Source organism: Poecilia reticulata, linkage group LG21, assembly GCF_000633615.1.
Source record: "Poecilia reticulata strain Guanapo linkage group LG21, Guppy_female_1.0+MT, whole genome shotgun sequence".
Taxonomy (NCBI): domain Eukaryota; kingdom Metazoa; phylum Chordata; class Actinopteri; order Cyprinodontiformes; family Poeciliidae; genus Poecilia; species Poecilia reticulata.
The window spans coordinates 15,412,777-15,432,273 of NC_024351.1; the positions used below are offsets into that span (position 1 = coordinate 15,412,777).

Sequence of the window (19,497 nt, forward strand, 5' to 3'; positions counted from 1 at the left end):
GCAAGAGCTAGTTTTAAGATGTTTCCTTTTTTCAATTTAATTAGCTGTTTGTAATGCCATGTTCTGTACATCATTTGGACACATACTCTCTTGATGTCAAAAGCTGATATACTGTATATATTCTACTAATAAGCTAAAGCACACAGAATTATGAATTAATTGAGAAAAAAGTACATTTTATTTTATCATTGTAATATTAAAACATTGCTTACCTCAAGATGCCATATAAAAACGTACTTTTATTAAGGAGGAAAGTACGTTTTTCTCCGAAAACCTGCTTATGTGGATTATTTGTAGCTTATCTTATGTTAAATATGAAAGTGTATGGACAACTAACCGATATTCTATTACTTTTAAGTGTGTTTAGCTTAAATGTTAGCACTGTTGTTGATTTGCTAAAGAAATGAAGCAAGACTCAAAATAACCTTCTCTAACTTTCATATTCATGTCGTCTCTCTTTCATGTTTTGGTGTCGTGGACCAGCCCGTCACCTGTAAAGATAATTGTGTATCCACCTGATTCGCTGAGACATTTTTGGCCATCTCTGATTGGCTGCTGTCACTCGAATCGGGTTCTGATTGGTGGAAATTCCAGAGTAGGAAACGGTCTATAGTAAGAGCTTAACATGGTTAGCTAAGTGAGGTAGTGCTGGTTTAAATCTAAATGTCAGACCTCAAAGCGTTGTCTTTCACTCGGTTGCTATAAAATCTACATATGTACTTGCTGTTTTATCAGGAAGCTTGGTAATAGGTTGATATTTGGCCTTTTTTTTGTCTGTATGCGGTTGTGTAGAACTAGCCTGTTAGCTCTGCGTCGTTTCAGTGGAACTCCTCAGCTCGCTAGTTTTGTTGCATTGGAATTTCTTAGCTTGTTTGACAGCTGGGGAAGCTAAAATTAACCACGTTTATATGTAGTGATCCGGGCTCCGTTCGACCAGGTTTGTGTGTGAAACTTTATTTTGTGCTAGTTTTCTCTGTGTCCGAATGTTTGGTAACAGAAATAGCAACGGCTGCAGCTAGCAGATGGTTAGCCCGTTATTAACATCAACAATGGGTTATAAGGGAGGTTTGAAGACGGCTAAAAGGCTTTATTTTGTGGCTATTCTCCTTCTCGTCTTCGCTGATCGACTGGCAGCAGGTAAGATATGGCTGTGTTTGTTGTATGCAGACGTTCAGAGCACGTTTCCGAACCATTGAAAGCAGCTGTTTTATCTTGGGTTTAGGAAGTTGATCAGTCAATTTCGAGAACCTGTGTCTTTACTACTGCCCTACTAATGTGTTTCAGATGAAGATCAACACAGAGACGATGGATCTGAGTTAAAGGTGTGTCATGAGATATTGATTGAAAGACATGTCAGAGCAGGAATGCGTAATGATGGACACAATTATTTACTGTGACCTGTGCAAACCATTTCGACCTCAGTTTGTTTTGCTTTCACTTCAAGTGACCTTAATGTTACAAAAAACTACATAAATCCGAAATGTTGCTTTGAAAAAAACGTAAACCTAGTTGTAAAATATAAATAATGCCTATTGACGTCTGTTGGGTTGGAGCTTCATACACATTAGCAGCAGAGTTGAAGATATAATGAGCCAAATATTTGGTTGGCTTCCTTTTCCTTTAAACGCATCAATTCAAAGAGCTCCCACCATTATTATTATTATTGTTATTGTTATTATTATTATTATTATTATTGTATTTTTAATTTTAATAAATTCTATCCATAGAATTCCCATGTGAGAATTTCTATCCATGAAAATGAAAATAATTTGGACATTAAAATCAAACGATAACAAATAAAATCAGCTTTTGCATTTGAGATCACATACTCGGTCAGATTTTTAAGTATCATTGAGATGAAAAGCAGAGCTGCACAATATATTGACTGGCAGTCAATATATACTGAGATATTGATTCAATATCTCAGTTGTAAAAAGAAATATCCTTGGTGATTATATTTTGGGAGGATATTGTATTTCAAGTAACATGCATTTACTGCCTGGTTGTGTGAACACATTTAGTCAGTTGGGTGGAGCCTTGTGCCGTAGATGTTGAGGTTATTTCACATTTGAAATGATAAGTTCCTCTTTCTTTTTTTTACATTTTTTTTTTTTAATGAAGAGCACTGAACATGGCCTGAACGCGCCACTGAAGTTCTTTATGTTTCGGTGAGCTCTGTTAAACTTAAATTTTGCTTTGTGCAGTCGTATCACGATCCAGACTCTGACGAGGAAGACGTCCACATTGTATCAAGGATTCTGGCAGCCGCCTCGGCGGCGCCTCGCGTCGACGGCTCCCAAACAGAAGAGGAAAAAGTGTCACTTCGAGAGACGGAGGAAAAAGAAGAACTACCTGAACAGCCGCCGCCGCCTCCTCCTGAGGAGAAACCTAAAGAAGGTGAATCACATTTGCTCCAGTTATTTTTTTTGTTTTAAATAACAGTAAGAAGAAAATGAATTGCAATATTTCTGTAATGCTTATTGATGGAATGCACATTAGTATCCACTGTCACATAAAATGTAATTGTTGTGGCTGATTAAAGCACTGAGCTGGAGGTGAAAAGTGAGATTTTACGTCAGTGTTCAAATGTCAGTGATCATTTAGTGTATTTGTTCATAGTTATACTCAACATTTGTAGAAGCAATGATTAGCATTTACTGACTTCTCGGTGACCATACCTTCAAAAATAAACTTCCTCTTTTTTATTTATTTTTTTTTACATTTCGTAAAAAAAGCTTGTGTAAGTCTCTGCATGTTAACCTGCGTTCTCTGTTGCCAACACTAAGAAAGGCAGCATGTGGTTTGAGGACAGTAGCACTTTGGGTAAACGGCTTAACCCCATGAGAGTTTAACAGCATCTTGCACCTGTGGCTTCTGTTGCAGAGTCTGTTACGTCATTACACTCAGGGGTTGCTTTCACCTCTACGGTTGTTGTTTTATATAAAGGGAGAGATTAATGGATTAATACTACATATACTCAGCCCTTTAATTCTAAATAGAAAAAAATATATAGGATTTATCTGATTTAGTTGTAATTATCACTGTGATTTAGGATTATTTTTCTTTTTTTTTTAAGCATTTTTATTATGTTGTTTCAGTTCCTGTAGTGAATGGGGGCACAGCCCATGGAGAGCCCTGCGTCTTCCCGTTCTACTTCCATGGGAAGGAGTACGCTGACTGCACCACTGACGGTCGGGGGGACGGACGGCTGTGGTGCGCCACAACCTACGACTACGACGGAGAAAAGAAATGGGGATTCTGCGAGAGTAAGCGTTCAGCTGTGGTTGAGCCGTCTCTCCGGCTCCGAATTTGCAGTTTCCAGTTGTAGGAATCAGGAGTTTTGATGTTTTTACTCCTTTTCAGGTATCATTTTATTGACAGAAATGTAGACCGTTGGATTAAAAAATGAGCGTATTATTACATAAAAAAAGAGGCACAAAATGTCAAAGGACTGCATTTGAACAATAAAGTAGTTTTGTGTTTGTGAAATGGAGAGGCCATCAGGTTCACAACCTGGCAGGGATGATGGAAATCAGATTGAACAAGTTGTAGTTTTACTTTAGCTCCTCCCCTCTCCTGTCAGTGAGTGTTACAAAATCTGAATTCCCCCCCCCATTTCTTTATGCTTCTTCTTATCTTCAGCGGAGGAGCAGGCGGAGCTGAGACTGCAGGCTGAAGAGGCGGAGGAGCAGTATCAGACAGTCCTGCGGATGCTTAACGGTTCCACCAGGAAGGCTCAGAAGAAAGAGTGAGTTTATTGCTTTCAGCATTTCTCCTCTGTTCTGATGAGGCTGCCTTTTGGTCTCCAGGCTCAATATTAACTTGCAGTTTAGGTTGCATTGGATTTGATTGTTGGTGTTAATTTCTTTGTAATATTGTCATAGCAATTTATTTGAACTCCTTTTGCTTACAACATGTATTAATCATACAACAATGCAAATATTGCAAGTGGGTTTCCTGCCACAGACTTGACTTTTAAGCCTTGTTTATGCGTTTTCATTGCTTTATCTATTCATTTATAACTACTTCTGGCATGTGTTTGGCTGTTTATATCAGTTGAATCTGAATAATTTGCAGGTACATTATTGCCCCAACACTGACGGTGCAACAGCTCCACAGAGCGATATCATCACCGCTGTGATTGACTGTCAGTTTAGACTTCTCATGATTAAAAGCCTCATTGTGGCTCTTCCACATGTGCTTCCTGTCACTGTGGCTAAATAAATCAATGTTTTTTTTTTACCCAATCACTAAACTTTTCTCCTCAAGTCATCAATAAATGAGAACCCCACATCTTTTTATCATTATTTTATTTATATATATATATAACTGCTTCAAATGTATGATCTTTCCAGAATGGAAAAAAGAAAAATTTCAACATTAAATTTCAACTTAAACCTTTTTTTTTTTTTTTTTTTTTTATGGGTCAAAACATTTTTAATAACAGGCTTGTAAATAGTCTAGAATTGTAGTGGCCTTTATAGAAACTACCGTTTATATTTTTGGGTCTTCCCGACTGTCGTCATTTGAAATTTTGGTTTTGGTTTGAAAGCCTCTTTCTGTTTCTCTTTTATTACCAGGCACCAATCATATGAAGTTGCACATCCTTATTTGCTTTGAGTGCCATAACACTGCTGGTCACACACATTTTATAAGCCGTATTTGTTCCGCTTCACTTGCATCACCTCTGCTTCTCTGATCTCTCTCTCTCTCTCTCTCTCTCAGGTTGTACGAGAAGCTGTTGAAAGTAGCGGAGAAAGGCCACCAGAAGGCCACGGAGAAGGTTGCATACGCCATGCTGTTCGGAGATTACATGAGCCAAAATATCACCAAAGCCAGAGAGATGTTTGAGAAGCTGGCTGTGGAGGGCTCACCTAAAGCTCAGATGGTAAAACGTCTCGCAAAGTTCCAATGCCGCCTGAAGTTTGGAGGCATTTTGAGCCGCCGTCTTCAAGCATTTGCGTAAACTTTCCGTCTGTCGTTTCTCCTCAGGCTCTTGGCTTTCTGTATGCAGCAGGACTCGGAGTCAACTCAAGTCAAGCCAAGGTGCCTTTTCCACACTGCAATTCTGCTTTGCATCAAATCCGGTCACTGCAAGTTAATTACAGCGCTTCACGCTGATGTTTTGTCTTTCAGGCTTTAGTTTATTACACCTTTGGCGCATTGGGTGGAAACCTAATAGCGCACATGATCATGGTGAGTTGACTTGCTCATTCCATTTCTGCGCTAACGGACATGTTTGTATATTCATAATAGATTAAATATCTTTCTACATTGTGATTAGGGTTACAGATACTGGGCCGGTGTGGGTGTTTCCCAGAGCTGTGAGTCAGCGCTAACGCATTATAGAGTGGTGGCAAATCACGGTAAGCATTTTTATTTTAGTTTGTTTGATCTTTTTGCGCTTTTACTTACCGTCTTTTAAATCTGCTCTGTCTGTATTCCGGCCTTGTGTGTGGCTCCCCTAGTTGCGAGTGACGTGTCGCTGACGGGAGGCTCGGCAGTGCAGAGGATCCGGCTACTGGATGAGGTGGAGAACCCGGGCTCCACCAGTGGGATGCTGGAGGAAGACCTCATCCAGTACTACCAGTTTTTGGCAGAGAAAGGAGACGTTCAAGCTCAGGTGTGTTTCGCTTACGTTTTGAGGCTCTTTTCAGCCACAAATATGTGAAACGATTTAGGTGGTTATACATAACTTTAGCAAAGCACTGAAAAAAACAACAACAACAAAACAAACGGCAAATTATCATGGAGTTGGTATTAATCAGAAAGTTGATCTCGGCATTACGTCCATGTTTAATTATTTGAAATATAATAAATTTTATCTGCATTTCCAGGTTGGTTTAGGTCAGCTTCATCTACATGGTGGACGTGGAGTGGAGCAGAATCACCAGGTAACATTAAACAACCAATAACGCGTCCGACTCTGTACAGGTGTTTTTCTCTGTTTAGCACGTCTTTGCTTCCTCCTCACCAACAGAGGGCGTATGACTACTTCACACAGGCTGCGAATGCTGGGAACACACATGCCATGGCTTTCCTTGGAAAGGTTGGGAAGATTCAGTCAAATTATTTACCGATAGTTTATCTCCTCTTTATGCTGTTTTTAATTTCAATGTCTTGAACACTCTCTCAAGTTGTTGTGCATATTGACAATAACTCTAGAGCTGTGTTAGCCAGTAGTTTTGTACCACTGTTTTGACACAGGCATTTATGCATAAATCAAAAAAAAATTTTTGTCTTATTATTTTATTTGTTTGAATCTTTTCCCCTCAGATGTATTCAGAAGGCAGCGAGTTTCTCCCTCAGGACAATGAGACGGCTCTGCAGTACTTCAAAAAGGCCTCTGATATGGTAATGTGAAACTCTCCTCCACACACTTTTTTAAGTGCATATATATTTAATTGACTTGCTTTGAGTGGCTACATCTAATGGGGAGTTCTGAATATTTGTTTTGAACTGACATCTTTATTGTTCAGGGTAATCCAGTGGGCCAGAGCGGACTGGGGATGGCTTATTTATATGGAAGGGGAGTCCCTGTGGTAAGAAACGCATTTGACTAAATTTCTGAATTAATTTCTTGACTTTTGATGTGGTGTTTTCTTTTTTTTTTTTTTTAATTATGCTTTTACATTTTCAGCACCTACTTTAATTATTTCTTCTCTTTGACCTCAGAACTACGAGTTGGCTCTAAAATACTTCCAGAAGGCAGCAGAGCAGGGTTGGGTGGATGGACAACTCCAGCTGGGAACCATGTATTACAGTAAGATGGAAATAATTCAATTTCACCGGTATTTCTGTATTTTATTTTATTTTTTAACAATATACGTCCGTCTGTCTTCATTGCAGATGGAATCGGTGTGAAGCGTGATTACAAACAAGCGCTGAAATTCTTCAACCTGGCCTCGCAGGCCGGCCACATCCTGGCTTTCTACAACCTGGCCCAGATGCACGCCACCGGCACCGGCGTGATGCGCTCCTGCCACACTGCAGTGGAGGTTAGCTGCTGATCTTATTACACATTTTTATGCAGAAATTAAAATGGTCTCAATGTAACGTGTGTGTGCGCTTCCTGCTGTCAGCTTTTTAAGAACGTGTGTGAGCGCGGCCGCTGGTCGGAGCGTCTGATGACGGCCTACGGCAGCTTCAAAGAGGGAGAGACGGACGCCGCGCTGGTTCAGTATCTGCTGCTGGCAGAGCAGGGCTACGAAGTGGCTCAGAGCAACGTGGCCTTCATTCTGGACCAGAGTAAGAAATCCAAGATGCGTTTGTGGAATTGCCTGACTATTCCTTTGAACTGATGGTGGCGGGTCAAAGTTGACGCTTTGTTGCCGTGTGGATTTTTACCAAACAGAAGGTGCAAAAATCTTCAGCGACAATGAGACCTATCCTCGTGCTTTACTCCACTGGACAAGAGCTGCTGCACAAGGTAGGCTATCTCATTCATTCATGCATCATAAATTTATGTTTTGAGTTTTTTTCTTTTTTTTTTACTCATGCTGTGACACAAGCTATTCTGCATTATGTGCCGGAGGAAACTGAGGTTTAAGAGTAGTTAATTGTCTCCTGTCTTTAAAACTTCTGCTTGAATTCACAATGTTTAAGAAATGAAATACTCAGTTTCCCCCCCCCCAAAAAAATATTTTTATTTAGATTTTGCGCTGTGAAGATAAAGTCATGCATCAGTCTGAACAAATGTTTTATAACTGTTACAAGACTGTAACATAAAACAGTCGCTGTTTTATGTTACAGCGACCTTAACATAAGTCCAAATAGAAATGAGAAACAATAAGAAATGTAATAAACGACAACAAAAACAGATTTTCTGTCGTGTGTTCATCAGAACAAACGTCAGATGTTATGAGAAGTTTTCCTCTTGACTCTAGGGTGGGGGAAAAAAAATCTCATGTGCTTTTCTTTTAAAGGTTACACTGTGGCTCGGATTAAACTGGGCGACTATCACTTCTATGGCTATGGAACGGATGTGGATTATGAGACGGCGGTCATTCACTACAGGCTCGCATCAGAGCAGCAGAACGGCGCCCAGGCCATGTTCAACCTGGGATACATGCATGAGAAAGGTCTGGGTATCAAACAGGTGCGTCTGCTGCGCTACATATGAACTTAGAATAGCAACTTACTTATATCCATATTTACAGATTCATAAATCAGTGGTACCAAATGTGTGATTTCTAAACTAGAAATCTGGACGTTTTTTTTTTCTCCTGCAGGATATCCATTTAGCAAAACGCTTTTACGACATGGCAGCAGAAGCCAGTCCTGATGCCCAGGTCCCAGTTTTCCTGGCCCTGTGCAAGCTGGGCCTGATTTACACTCTGCAGTACCTGCAGGACCTTAATGTAAGTGCTTCAACCTGGAAACATTAACTCCAATGACTCTTCAACCTCTCTCTCTCTATTTTTTTTATTTATTTATGTCTTAATCTGTGAGATAAATGATTTTAATTATGTCTCTCCCACCGCTCCCGTTTTGGTTTTGACCTCTGGAAGCTAAAGGAGTTGATTGCTCAGGTGGACCTGGACCAGCTTCTGGGCCCGGAGTGGGACCTCTACCTCATGACGGTCATCGCCCTGCTGCTGGGCACGGTCATCGCCTACAGACAGAGGCAGCATCAAATCATTGTGGCGCCCCGCCCCCCGGCTCCCACCCCAGCGCCCCCTCCCAGACCCGCTCAGCAGCAGCAGCAAGAGGAGGAAGAGGAGGAACCACAAGCTCAGGCAGAGCCTCAGGACCAGGAGGAGACGCCCGCCACAGGCGAGGCTCATCAGGAGGAGCAGCAGCAGTGAGGAGAGGCCAGGGAAAGACAAGAGAGCAGAACTGATTAAAAACCTGCTGCTTTGAGCATGTCTCCCACTGCCTGCTCTCCTCCACGTTATTAGAAAACTCTCATTGGCTGCTGAAACTGTTCAGTTCTCCATTAGAGAAGTGATGAAACAAACACAGGACCCAGGACTCTTTTGTTTTGTTTTGTTTTTTTCTTTCCTGTGACTCGGCATTCTGCAAGAGGCACCGTGGAGATACGCTGCAGTTTTCTGATTAAAAACATTTTAAAGTCGGCTGATTAGAAGGATTCTAATTTCTGCTTTAGTTTCTTCTCACATGTCCCTGTTTTGTCACATGCTTTTTTCGCCAGGAGTCGATCTGCTTCAATCCTAAATAAAAGCAGGTATAGAAAATTAAAAGGGTAAGGTAATGTGAAAGAAGCTTATTCAATGTTTTAGATGCTAAAGACAGGATTCTGCTTCATTTTTTTTGGTTGAGGCAAATTTTTTTTAAACAGTTTTAAGTTGATTCTAGTTAAATTTCTTTCAGTATTTTTGCCAAAATCCACAAAGGTTTAATTTCTATGCTATAATATACAAAACACGTCTGCTTTTTTTTTTTAAATTATTATAATTTTTAGAGAAACGAGAAGAATGTTGGACAGTTGTCTTTAAAAAGCTGAAGTACCAGAGTGACTCTTTGGCTTCCAACAATGAGGAGAATTTTGAATTTGGTCAACAACAACAACAAAACAAGCTTACATCAAAATAAGATCCTATTAGAAACATTTTGTGGGAGAATATTTGTTCTTTAAAAAAATGATGCAATAATAGGTTTTTTAAATTCTTATTAAATGGCAAGTCAAAAACATGCCAAACTACAGTTTAGTGTCTTTTTGTTATTTATTGTGGGTTTTTTTTTAATTTTATATCATGTATGTCTACTCGGGCAGTAATAAGAGAAAAACTACAACTATCAATTATATTCTGTTTTATTTTTTTTTTAAATTCAATTTCCTGTATTTTTGTGTTCTTTACAAGTGTTTAAAGCCAACACTTCAAATCGGCTCTCTGTCAAGCATGAACCAAAAATTAGATTATACATTCAAACAAGATTTTAACATATTCCTCCTACTTTCTGTACCCGTGTTATGTTGAGAAAAAAAAAGCTGCTGTGACACGTTTGAGGACAGGAAGGTTTACAGGATTCACCAGCAGGGCAAGTCACATTTGGGGAGGAAAAAAAAAATTTTTACCATCACAAGAACAGGTTTAGACATGAGTTAATAAAAGATTATGGACATTTAACTGTTGTTTGTTATTGACGTAATCCCTGTCGGGTTTTGGTCTCAAATTTCTACTAAGCAATTGGAAAAGGGACAAGTTAAGAACTGTCTACGCACACTAAACGTATAAGAATGGATGAAATGTCTTCTTAAAAGTAAACTATTATGCTTCCTAGAACAGATTAGAATGGATCTATGGGTAGGGTTGCTAGGTGAGTTGCTAGGTAACTGCGCAGTGAATGAGAGCTTTTTGAAACGGCTCTTTTTCCAGACACCGAAAAACATGAACTTATTGCCAAAAAACTGTTTTTTTTAATTTTTTAAAGCTCTTTGGTTGTTTTTAGAAGCAGCTGTGACACAACTGGAAGTATAAAAGTGAATGTTTCATAATTCTAAGGCCTTTATCTCAGTCTAGATGGATTTATATCACAAATATGAAGGCTTTCCCTCTCAATAAAAAAAAAGGAAAAAAATTCCCTACCATCGATAAATACATTATTCTGGTCCAGACTTTCTCATTGGTCCCTCAGCTTGTATTGGTGTCGTTGACACAAAGTGACAGAGCTGTAAAAACAGAGCATCACATTGTGCTGTGTGGGGGGTGACCTATTGTCTGCTACATGTCCACTGCTATGGAGGCGCTTTGGATCGTTGTGGCATGTGCGCTCCTGTCCTGCCCTGTCAAAGGTAAGTGCTAGAACAAGCAGGGCTATAGTTTTTTTTTTTGTTGCTATTGTAGCAAACTTTTTAAGATAAATTAAACTTTTTTTTTGTTGTTTTTGTCTGTTAAGAAAGAAGCACAAGAGTTACATGTGGGATTTCATTAACTGATGTCTTTGGGGATGTTTTTGAAATGTTTTAAATCTGCATCGAGAGACATTGTGCACATTTTAGAGACGACGGATTTCAATTTGTTTCAAAGGTAACGACTGGTGGGGGGAATTTCATGAGGGGATTCGACACTACAGTGAGGAGGACCTCAATAAGGTACACCATTTAACCGCTGCTTTTAAAACCGGCTAACAAAAAGCTGTTGGGAACAAAAAAACGTAACTTCTTATTAGAAAACAAAGGTTTTATCATCTGTTTTCTTTTATTTATAAATCATTCCAGGTGGTAGGTTGGTAGTGGTACCCCACTGATTTATAAACTAACCGTATTTTAAAGTTATGTCTTGTGGTTCCTGAAGCACATAGTGATTTCCTGAGTAAAAGGTGCTAATAACTAAAATTTATTTTACTGCTTACTATAAAATCAAAACACCTCAGCCGTACCTCAGGCTGATCAACTCCATTTACTAACACTTTTAATGCAGTAATTCATGTAAAAGGTTCTCAAGGCAGGGAATGAGTACATACGTCAGAGAACATTGACGCACTGTAAATTGATGTTTGTAATAAAAAAAATCCTTTTTTTATATTAGTCCTAGATATTATTTGAATTTCTATGAAACTGAATCAGATGGTTTCATTAGCTCTAACCTTGAGAAATAAGCAGAAGTATATCACACTGTAGGTGATTCTATGTATATATTTGAGTTTCCCTTCTTGTGTTTTTTTGATGATCTAATTTACTGAGATGCACCTAAAAGTATGCTCTGATAAAATATGACGAATGCACAACAAAAAGACAGTTAAAGCCAGCTCCTGAATTGATGATGATGATGATGATGATGATGATGATGATGATGATGATGATGATGATGATGATGATGATGATGATGATGATGATGATGACATAGTTAAACTGGCATTTAGAGTTAAAAGATATATCTGGAGGACAGAGAATGTATGCCACTATGTTTTATTTCACTTTCACAGACGTTTCCAGAGAAAACTCGACCCAGGAACTTCCAACATCCTCCGTTCCAGTGTCCTGACATGACCCCGTCTCCCACTGTCCCCTCTTCAGGTGTGTCCACTTTCCAGGTGACCCCTCTTTCACTACTCAGTTTCAACTGACTCTCTCTCTCTCTCTTTCTCAACTTTTCGCCGTAGTTGAATTGGTGAAGGCAGCGGATATAAAAGTCATCGCTGCCTTGGGGGACTCAGTGACTGTAGGTACTTTTGTTTTGACGCCCTAACAAGCGTATATCTAAAATCTGAAATAAACCTGCCTTGTATGGACGCTGAAACTTTTGCAAAACGTCAAGATATGAATTAGTCCATAAAAGTCACTGGGGTAACCTACCATTTTGTTTTTCAGACAGCCTTAGGTGCCAATGCCACAACTGTGCTTGGAATCCCAGTAGAATATCGCCATGTCTCGTGGAGGTGAGATTTACCCCTCACAATCACAATATGTTTGTTTTTGCGGTCCTGCACATCAACTCCTCATATTTCTGTTGTACTAATAATATACCTGTATCCTCTGAAGTATTGGAGGCCACGGCACTTTTCAAGACGTCATCACTCTGGCGAGTAAGATGCCGTTTCTTACCATCGTCTCTTGTCAGATCTGTTTGATACCACGGATTTTCTTAACTTATTCCTAACTTTGCGTTTCAGACATCATCAAATTATTCAACCCCACTCTGATCGGCGCTTCTACTGAGAAGACCATCCACGGGGCGGAGGCTCCTATTAGCAAAACCGGCTTTAATCTGGCCAAGTCCGGAGAAAACGCCTAGTAAGACCTCGTCACTCTTAACAGACGCCGGTCTGCCTTGGTGAAGGCATCAGTTTCTGTGATTTAAAAGAACTGAGATCTGTAATTGTATTGAAAAATGATTTTTTATTTTTATTTTTTTTCCTAGCCACCTCCCAAATCAGACAAGAAACTTAATTGACGCCTTGAAAAAACACGAGGTAGTTTGGGTACAAAAAAATACATCAAAAAGGAGAGAAAGCTTTAGGACGACCTTTTATGTTTTAGATTGCACTTTGCTCCACTTTAGGGTGTTGACTTTGACAAAGACTGGAAGCTTCTGACCATCCTCATAGGCATGAATGACATTTGTGATTACTGTAAAGATAAGGTGAGAGCTTTTTTTTTTTTAATTACTTGTTTGCTGAATTTAGTTTAAAGTAAAAGCATTTTTTTTTTTTTGCTGAATTATTTCTCCCTTTTTTCTGCCTAGGATTTGCATTCGGCGGATAACTTCATTAAATTCATGAACGTCTCTCTAACAATGCTTATGAATGAGGTGAAGCCAAAACGAAAAAGAGGGACATGATGCATTTTGAATTTGCCCCATCATTTCTTTCGGAGTGAGGGTCTAGTGAGTCTCCATGCTGTGTTTCAGGTTCCCCGTATGATCGTCAACGTGGTGCAGATTTGGACAATGCATTTTTTGAAGGAGGTGCGGAAGCCTGCCCCGGGGTGCAGTCTGCAGCGGTGAGCCTGCAGTCATCCCCGTTGTAACAATTCTGGGCTTTTTGTGATTTTTATTTCAATCGTTATTTTGTCAAGAGTGGGCTGACAATATGTGACGCAGCTCCAGCGATTTGATTGTAAGCAACATGTAGTTTTGGAAGACTCAGCTGGACTCCGACCATTCATCATGCTGCTGCTGAGGCCAAACGGCTCAGTCTTTGCAATTTGCTGCACATTTCAGTCGTTTATTTGAAGGCGGCGATGTTGGAGAAACTGGTCAATTTTAGTCTCAGTGGTTTCTGGGCTGTTCTTAAATGACCTAACCAAAGGTTACCGATCTGAGCTTTGGTCTTATTCTTGAAGCAACGCCATAGTTGGTGACATAACAGGACAATGATCCCAAACACACGTAAAATGTTGCTTGGATGGATAAAGTTGTCTTGCATTAAGCCTCTGGAATGGTCTAGACCTCAACTCTTAAAAAATGTATGAATCCTGCCCTGTGTTAGCAAGCAAACAACTTTAAATTAACTTTATGTCTTATGATATGAAGACCGGTGATAAATTCATTCAGGATTGTAACTGAAAAACCACACGGTTTCTCTACAACCTGCTAAAACGACGCAGCAGACATAGCAGGGAAATTTTTACTTTAGATTCTGTATTCTTTTTATGTGCACGTCATAGTTAATAACAAGGTGAAATAGAGCAGAGAGTGTCTGTTAGATATCAACAAAGGGGTGCAAATGGTCCAGTTGGTGGAATGAGAAGGTCGTCTTCAGGAGTGGGAGTGAGAAGACGGCGTGTTGTTTCCATGCAGGGCTATAAATCCGTGAGTGGGGTTGCGGCACAAACCTCTCCTTGTTATAACAAGATTTATTAATCTTTCTGAGACTTTACACAACTATGTTTAAGCTTGTAAATGTCTATGATGAGTGTAAACTCCTGCTGGGTACTTTATGTCTGATGAAAGTTCCCTTTCATCAGACATCAAAATGTATTTGATTCTCACCAGTAAATAACAGCACGATTCACTGAGTTGAGCATCTTAGTTGATGCTCAATGATCTTTGGACACAGAATATGCAAAGCTTTGCTCTTTGTGTGTCTAATAAATCTAAAGATTTAGGTTTTGAAGTGTCCTAAACATAATTTTTTTTACCGAGTAGATATTTATGGTGTTGTTTTGGTTTGTTAGCCCAGTTTTTGTCTGTTCCAGGTCCTTCTGCCCGTGTCTGATCGAGCCACTGGCCGACTCTCCTGAACTTGAGAAGTTGGTTCAGGTCAATCTGGAGTTTCAGGTGCCACTTATTACTCTCACTGTGCTAAACAGTATTATTGTTTTGCATTGATATTTATTACAATTTTGTTAGCCCTGAATTAGAAACACAGACTTTAGATTAGCATTAGAAATAAATGACAAATCGAGTAGGTATTCATGAGTCCTGCGTTTATCTTTCATAAGTAATAGCACAAAAGCTAATGGGTGCTATTATGCAGTCGCAGATCTTTCCTAGAACCTTGGGTGGATGCTTGTTTTTGAAATCAGAAGAGTTACTTTCTGAATGATTGAAATTCTGCATTTTTTTTTTTTTTTTTTTTGCAGGGGAGACTTGAGAAGCTGCTGCACAGCAATCGCTTCTTCAAACAGGATTTTGCTGTTGTCCTGCAGCCTTTCCTCAAACGAGCTGACCCCCCACGCTTCCCGGTAATCTACTTCAAACAGCAAAAGTGAAAACGAACAACACTAAAAAAACAAAAACAAAACAAAAAAAAAACCTAGTCATATTGCTGTGATGTGAGCATCTGCTTTCAGGAGGTGAATCAGCACAAAACTTTGCGCCGAGGGGATTGAATCATCAGGATGCCTGCTCAAACAGCTGGAGCTTTTGCTAATAGAAGCTCGTGATTCTGATTAGTCAGAGAGTTTTGTCACTGAATCTAAAGAGTAGATGTTTTATCCCTCTGAGCAGAACGGGAAGATTGACGCGGACTTCTTCGCTCACGACTGCTTCCACATCACCATAAAGGGACACGAGGAGCTGGCTAAAGCACTGTGGAACAACATGGTGAACTAATACGCACCCCGACTGAATGTTTGTTTCTTTGAACCAAGCATTTAGATACGTCTCCAGCAGGTAGAAATGCCATAGAAACAGATGTGTTTGCAGATTAATATTTGTTCTACCACTGGCACTGAAGCACAGCTGGCTGCTCCGGGAAGTTAGAAAAGTAGCCGTTCAAATATTGATCATTTATGGCCTCTTTCTTGATTATTTTATATTGTGCTACGTTTAACATCTCCCTCTGGGGACGAAATTGCACATCTCCTGCAGAGATATGTTATTTCAAACTTCAAACCGCTGTTCATAGTTTATAAAAATCTCTTTCTTTTATTGAAAAAGTAAACACCGAGCTGAAAACACGTTACCATGTATTTCTGTGTCCTCCACACAGTTTCAGCCTGGGGGAAAGAAAATTATTGTGAACAGTTTTTCTGACCGCGTCAAGCTCATCTGCCCACCAAAGGTGAGTATTTTTAACAGTCTCTCTGAGCAACTGGTACTGAATCAGGGAAATTATTAGCAAATTAGTGTAAAAACCAAAGAGAAAAACTGTGCATTTTTTAATTTTAATTGTAATTATACCTAACTATTTTCATTATTCATGTGTCTGCAGGAACACCCGTACATCTACACCCGTCCGTTCATACCCATACCCATGCCGAGTTCGTCTCTTCCTCGCTCCAAGTCCACGTCACCGGCAGCCGCCGTCCTGCTCCTCCTGCTGTACGTGGCTTAAACGCAGATTTCAAGTTCTGGTCAGAACTTTACTGCCACGAGAATAAACGCTAAAATCATTCAGGGTTTTTAGTGAGTCATTCGAACTGTTTTATTTTATTTTATTTTTAACCATTCTAGGATGATTTTACAACGTGAATCTTCAGTGGTGTTTAAGAACAAAGATTAAGTGCACAAATTTCAATTTATTGAGGGTTTTCTCTAGTCTTACAGATGATCTCAGCCGCTCTTTTCCAAAACCACTCAGATGCAACCGAGAGACAAGCTTCAACTGGTTTTTGGATTATACCAGAAGCTTGTTGACGTCTGCAAAGAGAGCACACACAGAGAGCGCACATAATTGGGAAATCTCTGACGAGAACACTTTTTTAAATACGTAAGGAAAAGCAACAAGATTGTAAGGACATTCATGCTGGAGTACGTGCACTTCTGACCAAAACTATATCAAACTGTTGCTGCCTTGTTCTAATTTACAATTTCTACATTGATGTAGTCATTGACCGGCCAAGACTGAGCCAGAATGTGACTTTAAATGTATCACTGAGGAAAATGAGCAGTTTTTGCTAAAAGGCTGTAAATATTTTTACAACAGATTAGAGAGAGATATTTGTCATATCTCTCAGGATTATCCGATCTTTAGCAGATAGAGATGGAGTCGTTGAGAGTTTTACCCGAGCCTACAAACACACATGAGCAATGTTTTCTGTTTCCTAACAATGACCTCTGGCATTTCTGTATTTATTTTTAGGAAAAAATGTTCATTGTCTACCTTCAGAAATATTTATTTAATACAAATGTTAACAATAATAATAATAAAAAAGATAAAACCTTTTAATTGTTGATGCATTTTTAACACTGCATGCATGGAAACCCAGCCAAACATAATTTTGGAATATCACAACAACATTGTCTGTAGCACTTGCATTGGCTTCTTACTGTGCAGAAGTATCCACACCCTTGAAGCTTTTCACATGTTGTCACGTTACAACGTCAGCTTTTATTAGGATTTTATGCCATAAAAGAAGCAATAAAGGTGCATATTTGTAGAAGTGGAAAGAAATTACAGATGGCTCGCAACCATTTTTACAAATACAAATCTGAAACAACAACCAGACATTTGTATTATTTCCTTCTGCAGAAGTACTTCTCAGTACCTGCTCAGGTTCCTGCAACTTGAGCAGGAACCTGATTTAAATATGGAAATGCAGTCACTCTTTTACCCACCAGAGATCTCTTCAGACAACTCTTGTCTTTTCGAGCAGCATGTGATTTAGTTCCATGTTTGCTCCATGGATCTTCAGGCTGTAGCTGACCCACTTTCTCTGTTCTCTCCAGAAATTGCCATGCAATGAGAACTCCTACAACACAAGGCAAAAAAAAAAAAGCAACAAACAAACGTAAACCTCAAAAATAAGATGAAACCTTTTGAGTCGTTGTCGTAAACTGTGTTTTCATAGGATGATCCAGGTGTAACTCAGGCTGCGTTGATGTCTGGTTGGACAGAAAGTTAACAGAATGTATTCAATTAGTTTGTTTATTGTGAATCACAAGCACAGATGGAAGCTATTGTGGATTCTCAGAATTAGTACATTTACCTCTTGAATAAATAAACGCACAACAGAGTGGATGAGCTGGACAGCATAGCAGCTAATGAGGCTTATTGAAACTTGCTGCAATGTACACAAGTCTGACACATCATGCTGCGACTGCAGCCTTTTAATGTGTTCTTGTTTATTTTTCCTTTATGTGTTTTAAAGGACAAAAAAAAAAGGTTATTTTGTATCAAACAAATCAGTTCTGTATCTGGAATATGTACGTTCGCTTCCATTTCATTTCATTGCCTGTGGAGGTAAAATCAGCATGAATTTTAATCAGACTGGGCCGTCAGATTTCATAATGATGCCGTTCAAAGGAAAGCCTCTTCATGTTTGAACAGGTCCGCTGCCGGTTTATGCGGGACAATATGGACCCGTCTCTGACGCAGGCGGGTCTTTATTGCCGCTCTGCAGGCACAATGGGAACTTTGGGATCTCTGCGGACGGTGCTGAGGGGAAAATATCCACTCCTAAAAGCCTCTCTTTGTCATTTAGTTTTGACGAATCTCCCGCTGACCAAAAATAACAATAGCTCACAAGCAAACTGTTTCCATGATTTATGTGTTTGCTCCTTGGGAACACAAGGGGCACTTATGCAATGATAATGGTTATAATTCGGCCAGAAAACCGTTTCCTTCCCAGCTGCTCTGTGTGATTTTCTCATTAAGTCACAATGAAAACACATCTTAAAATAAATTGAAGCTGCAGCATCACAAGATGCGAAAAACCTTTAAGAAGCACTTTATGTGCACGATTTACATTGATCATTCTACAAATGGCTGTAACACGTGAGGATGCAGACTGTGAGGCAGCCTGCAGATTATTACCATCATAATGGTCAAAACATTATGCTCATGCTCTGTTTGGACGTATCGCAACCTGAATAGGTTCTGATTGATGCTTCTCTGAAAATGACGCTTGTCATTGTCCCACAATGTCCTTTCAAATTATGTAAGAAGTTAAACTAGTGACAAAGTTCTTTTTAAAAAGCTTCACGGTACAAATATCACCAACAGGATTTGACTGCAGAAGGGATCATTGCTAATTTCTCCAGCCGCTGCTGGTTATATTAAAGATGGTGTAATTAAAAGTGGAGACGCAACTTAAAGTGAAGAAGTCATTTTAGCCATTTTTCTCTAATAACCCTAAATAAAATTCAGTTTAAACTATTAAACTGAGCTTCAGCAGTACCACGTTATGTGATATCAGTGACCATTAGTGAAACAAACACGCCACACATTTCAGATTTTGTAACATTTTTCAAATTTAATTGTCACAGTTATGTTCTGGTTTGTCTCAGAAAATCTTAATAAAATGTCTTTAAGTTTATATCATTAGAAGATATAAAACAAGTCCAAAGGCTATGAACTACTTTTGCTCGTCAGCTGTTCACACGCATCACCTCCACAAATAAACAGAATTAAAAGCAACACGAAGACAAATAACATCCACTATTGTACTTTTCGTCATGATTTACCACCGTTTATGTGTTTGCAAATATTTGTTCAACCTAATGCACCTCCTCATTCCAGACATTTTACCCAAAAAAAAAAAAATCTGTGGAAAATCAAACAAAAATGCTGTACGGCAGCCGGTTATATCACCCTCACCTGTTCACGCCCTGAAACCTACCGAGGTAAGCTCACGAGGAACGATGATAGCCTCTTGTCCCAAGATGATGTCATTTCCTCCCTCCACCTCGCCGTATAAGAGCGCTG

General features: G+C 39.4%; 2 protein-coding genes and 1 long non-coding RNA gene across 4 annotated transcripts; 2 read left to right on the forward strand and 1 right to left on the reverse strand.

Annotated features, from left to right (window-relative positions):
* The first annotated feature begins 570 nt into the window (after positions 1-570).
* On the forward strand, positions 571-9,077 carry sel1l (SEL1L adaptor subunit of SYVN1 ubiquitin ligase). The gene is made up of 21 exons (XM_008398431.2): positions 571-1,137; positions 1,285-1,322; positions 2,205-2,397; positions 3,099-3,266; positions 3,643-3,748; positions 4,726-4,888; positions 4,993-5,046; positions 5,137-5,196; positions 5,285-5,366; positions 5,469-5,623; positions 5,838-5,894; positions 5,981-6,049; positions 6,277-6,354; positions 6,480-6,542; positions 6,676-6,763; positions 6,850-6,998; positions 7,083-7,248; positions 7,355-7,429; positions 7,926-8,098; positions 8,232-8,360; positions 8,511-9,077. The coding sequence occupies exons 1-21, from the start codon at positions 1,023-1,025 to the stop codon at positions 8,805-8,807; spliced, it is 2,478 nt and encodes an 825-aa protein (XP_008396653.1). The 5' UTR covers positions 571-1,022; the 3' UTR covers positions 8,808-9,077.
* Positions 9,078-9,764: 687 nt separating this feature from the next.
* LOC103457942 (phospholipase B1, membrane-associated) lies at positions 9,765-16,247 on the forward strand. 2 transcript variants are annotated; one of them, XR_532502.2, is made up of 16 exons: positions 9,765-10,756; positions 10,992-11,056; positions 11,890-11,980; positions 12,067-12,125; positions 12,275-12,342; positions 12,446-12,489; positions 12,577-12,697; positions 12,825-12,876; positions 12,966-13,046; positions 13,149-13,214; positions 13,314-13,405; positions 14,603-14,684; positions 14,990-15,091; positions 15,357-15,521; positions 15,841-15,912; positions 16,063-16,083. XR_532502.2 is itself a non-coding variant. In XM_008398430.2 (16 exons), the coding sequence occupies exons 1-16, from the start codon at positions 10,690-10,692 to the stop codon at positions 16,183-16,185; spliced, it is 1,281 nt and encodes a 426-aa protein (XP_008396652.1). In that variant the 5' UTR covers positions 9,765-10,689; the 3' UTR covers positions 16,186-16,247. The 2 variants fall into 2 exon arrangements, 1 of the variants encoding a protein (XP_008396652.1); XM_008398430.2 differs by having other exon boundaries at positions 15,357-15,452; positions 16,063-16,247.
* Positions 16,248-16,345: 98 nt separating this feature from the next.
* On the reverse strand, positions 16,346-19,497 carry LOC108165774 (uncharacterized). The gene is made up of 3 exons (XR_001776107.1): positions 19,412-19,497; positions 17,409-17,542; positions 16,346-16,490 (listed from the first exon to the last, which is right to left on the reverse strand). It is a non-coding gene; the product is annotated as an uncharacterized LOC108165774 (long non-coding RNA).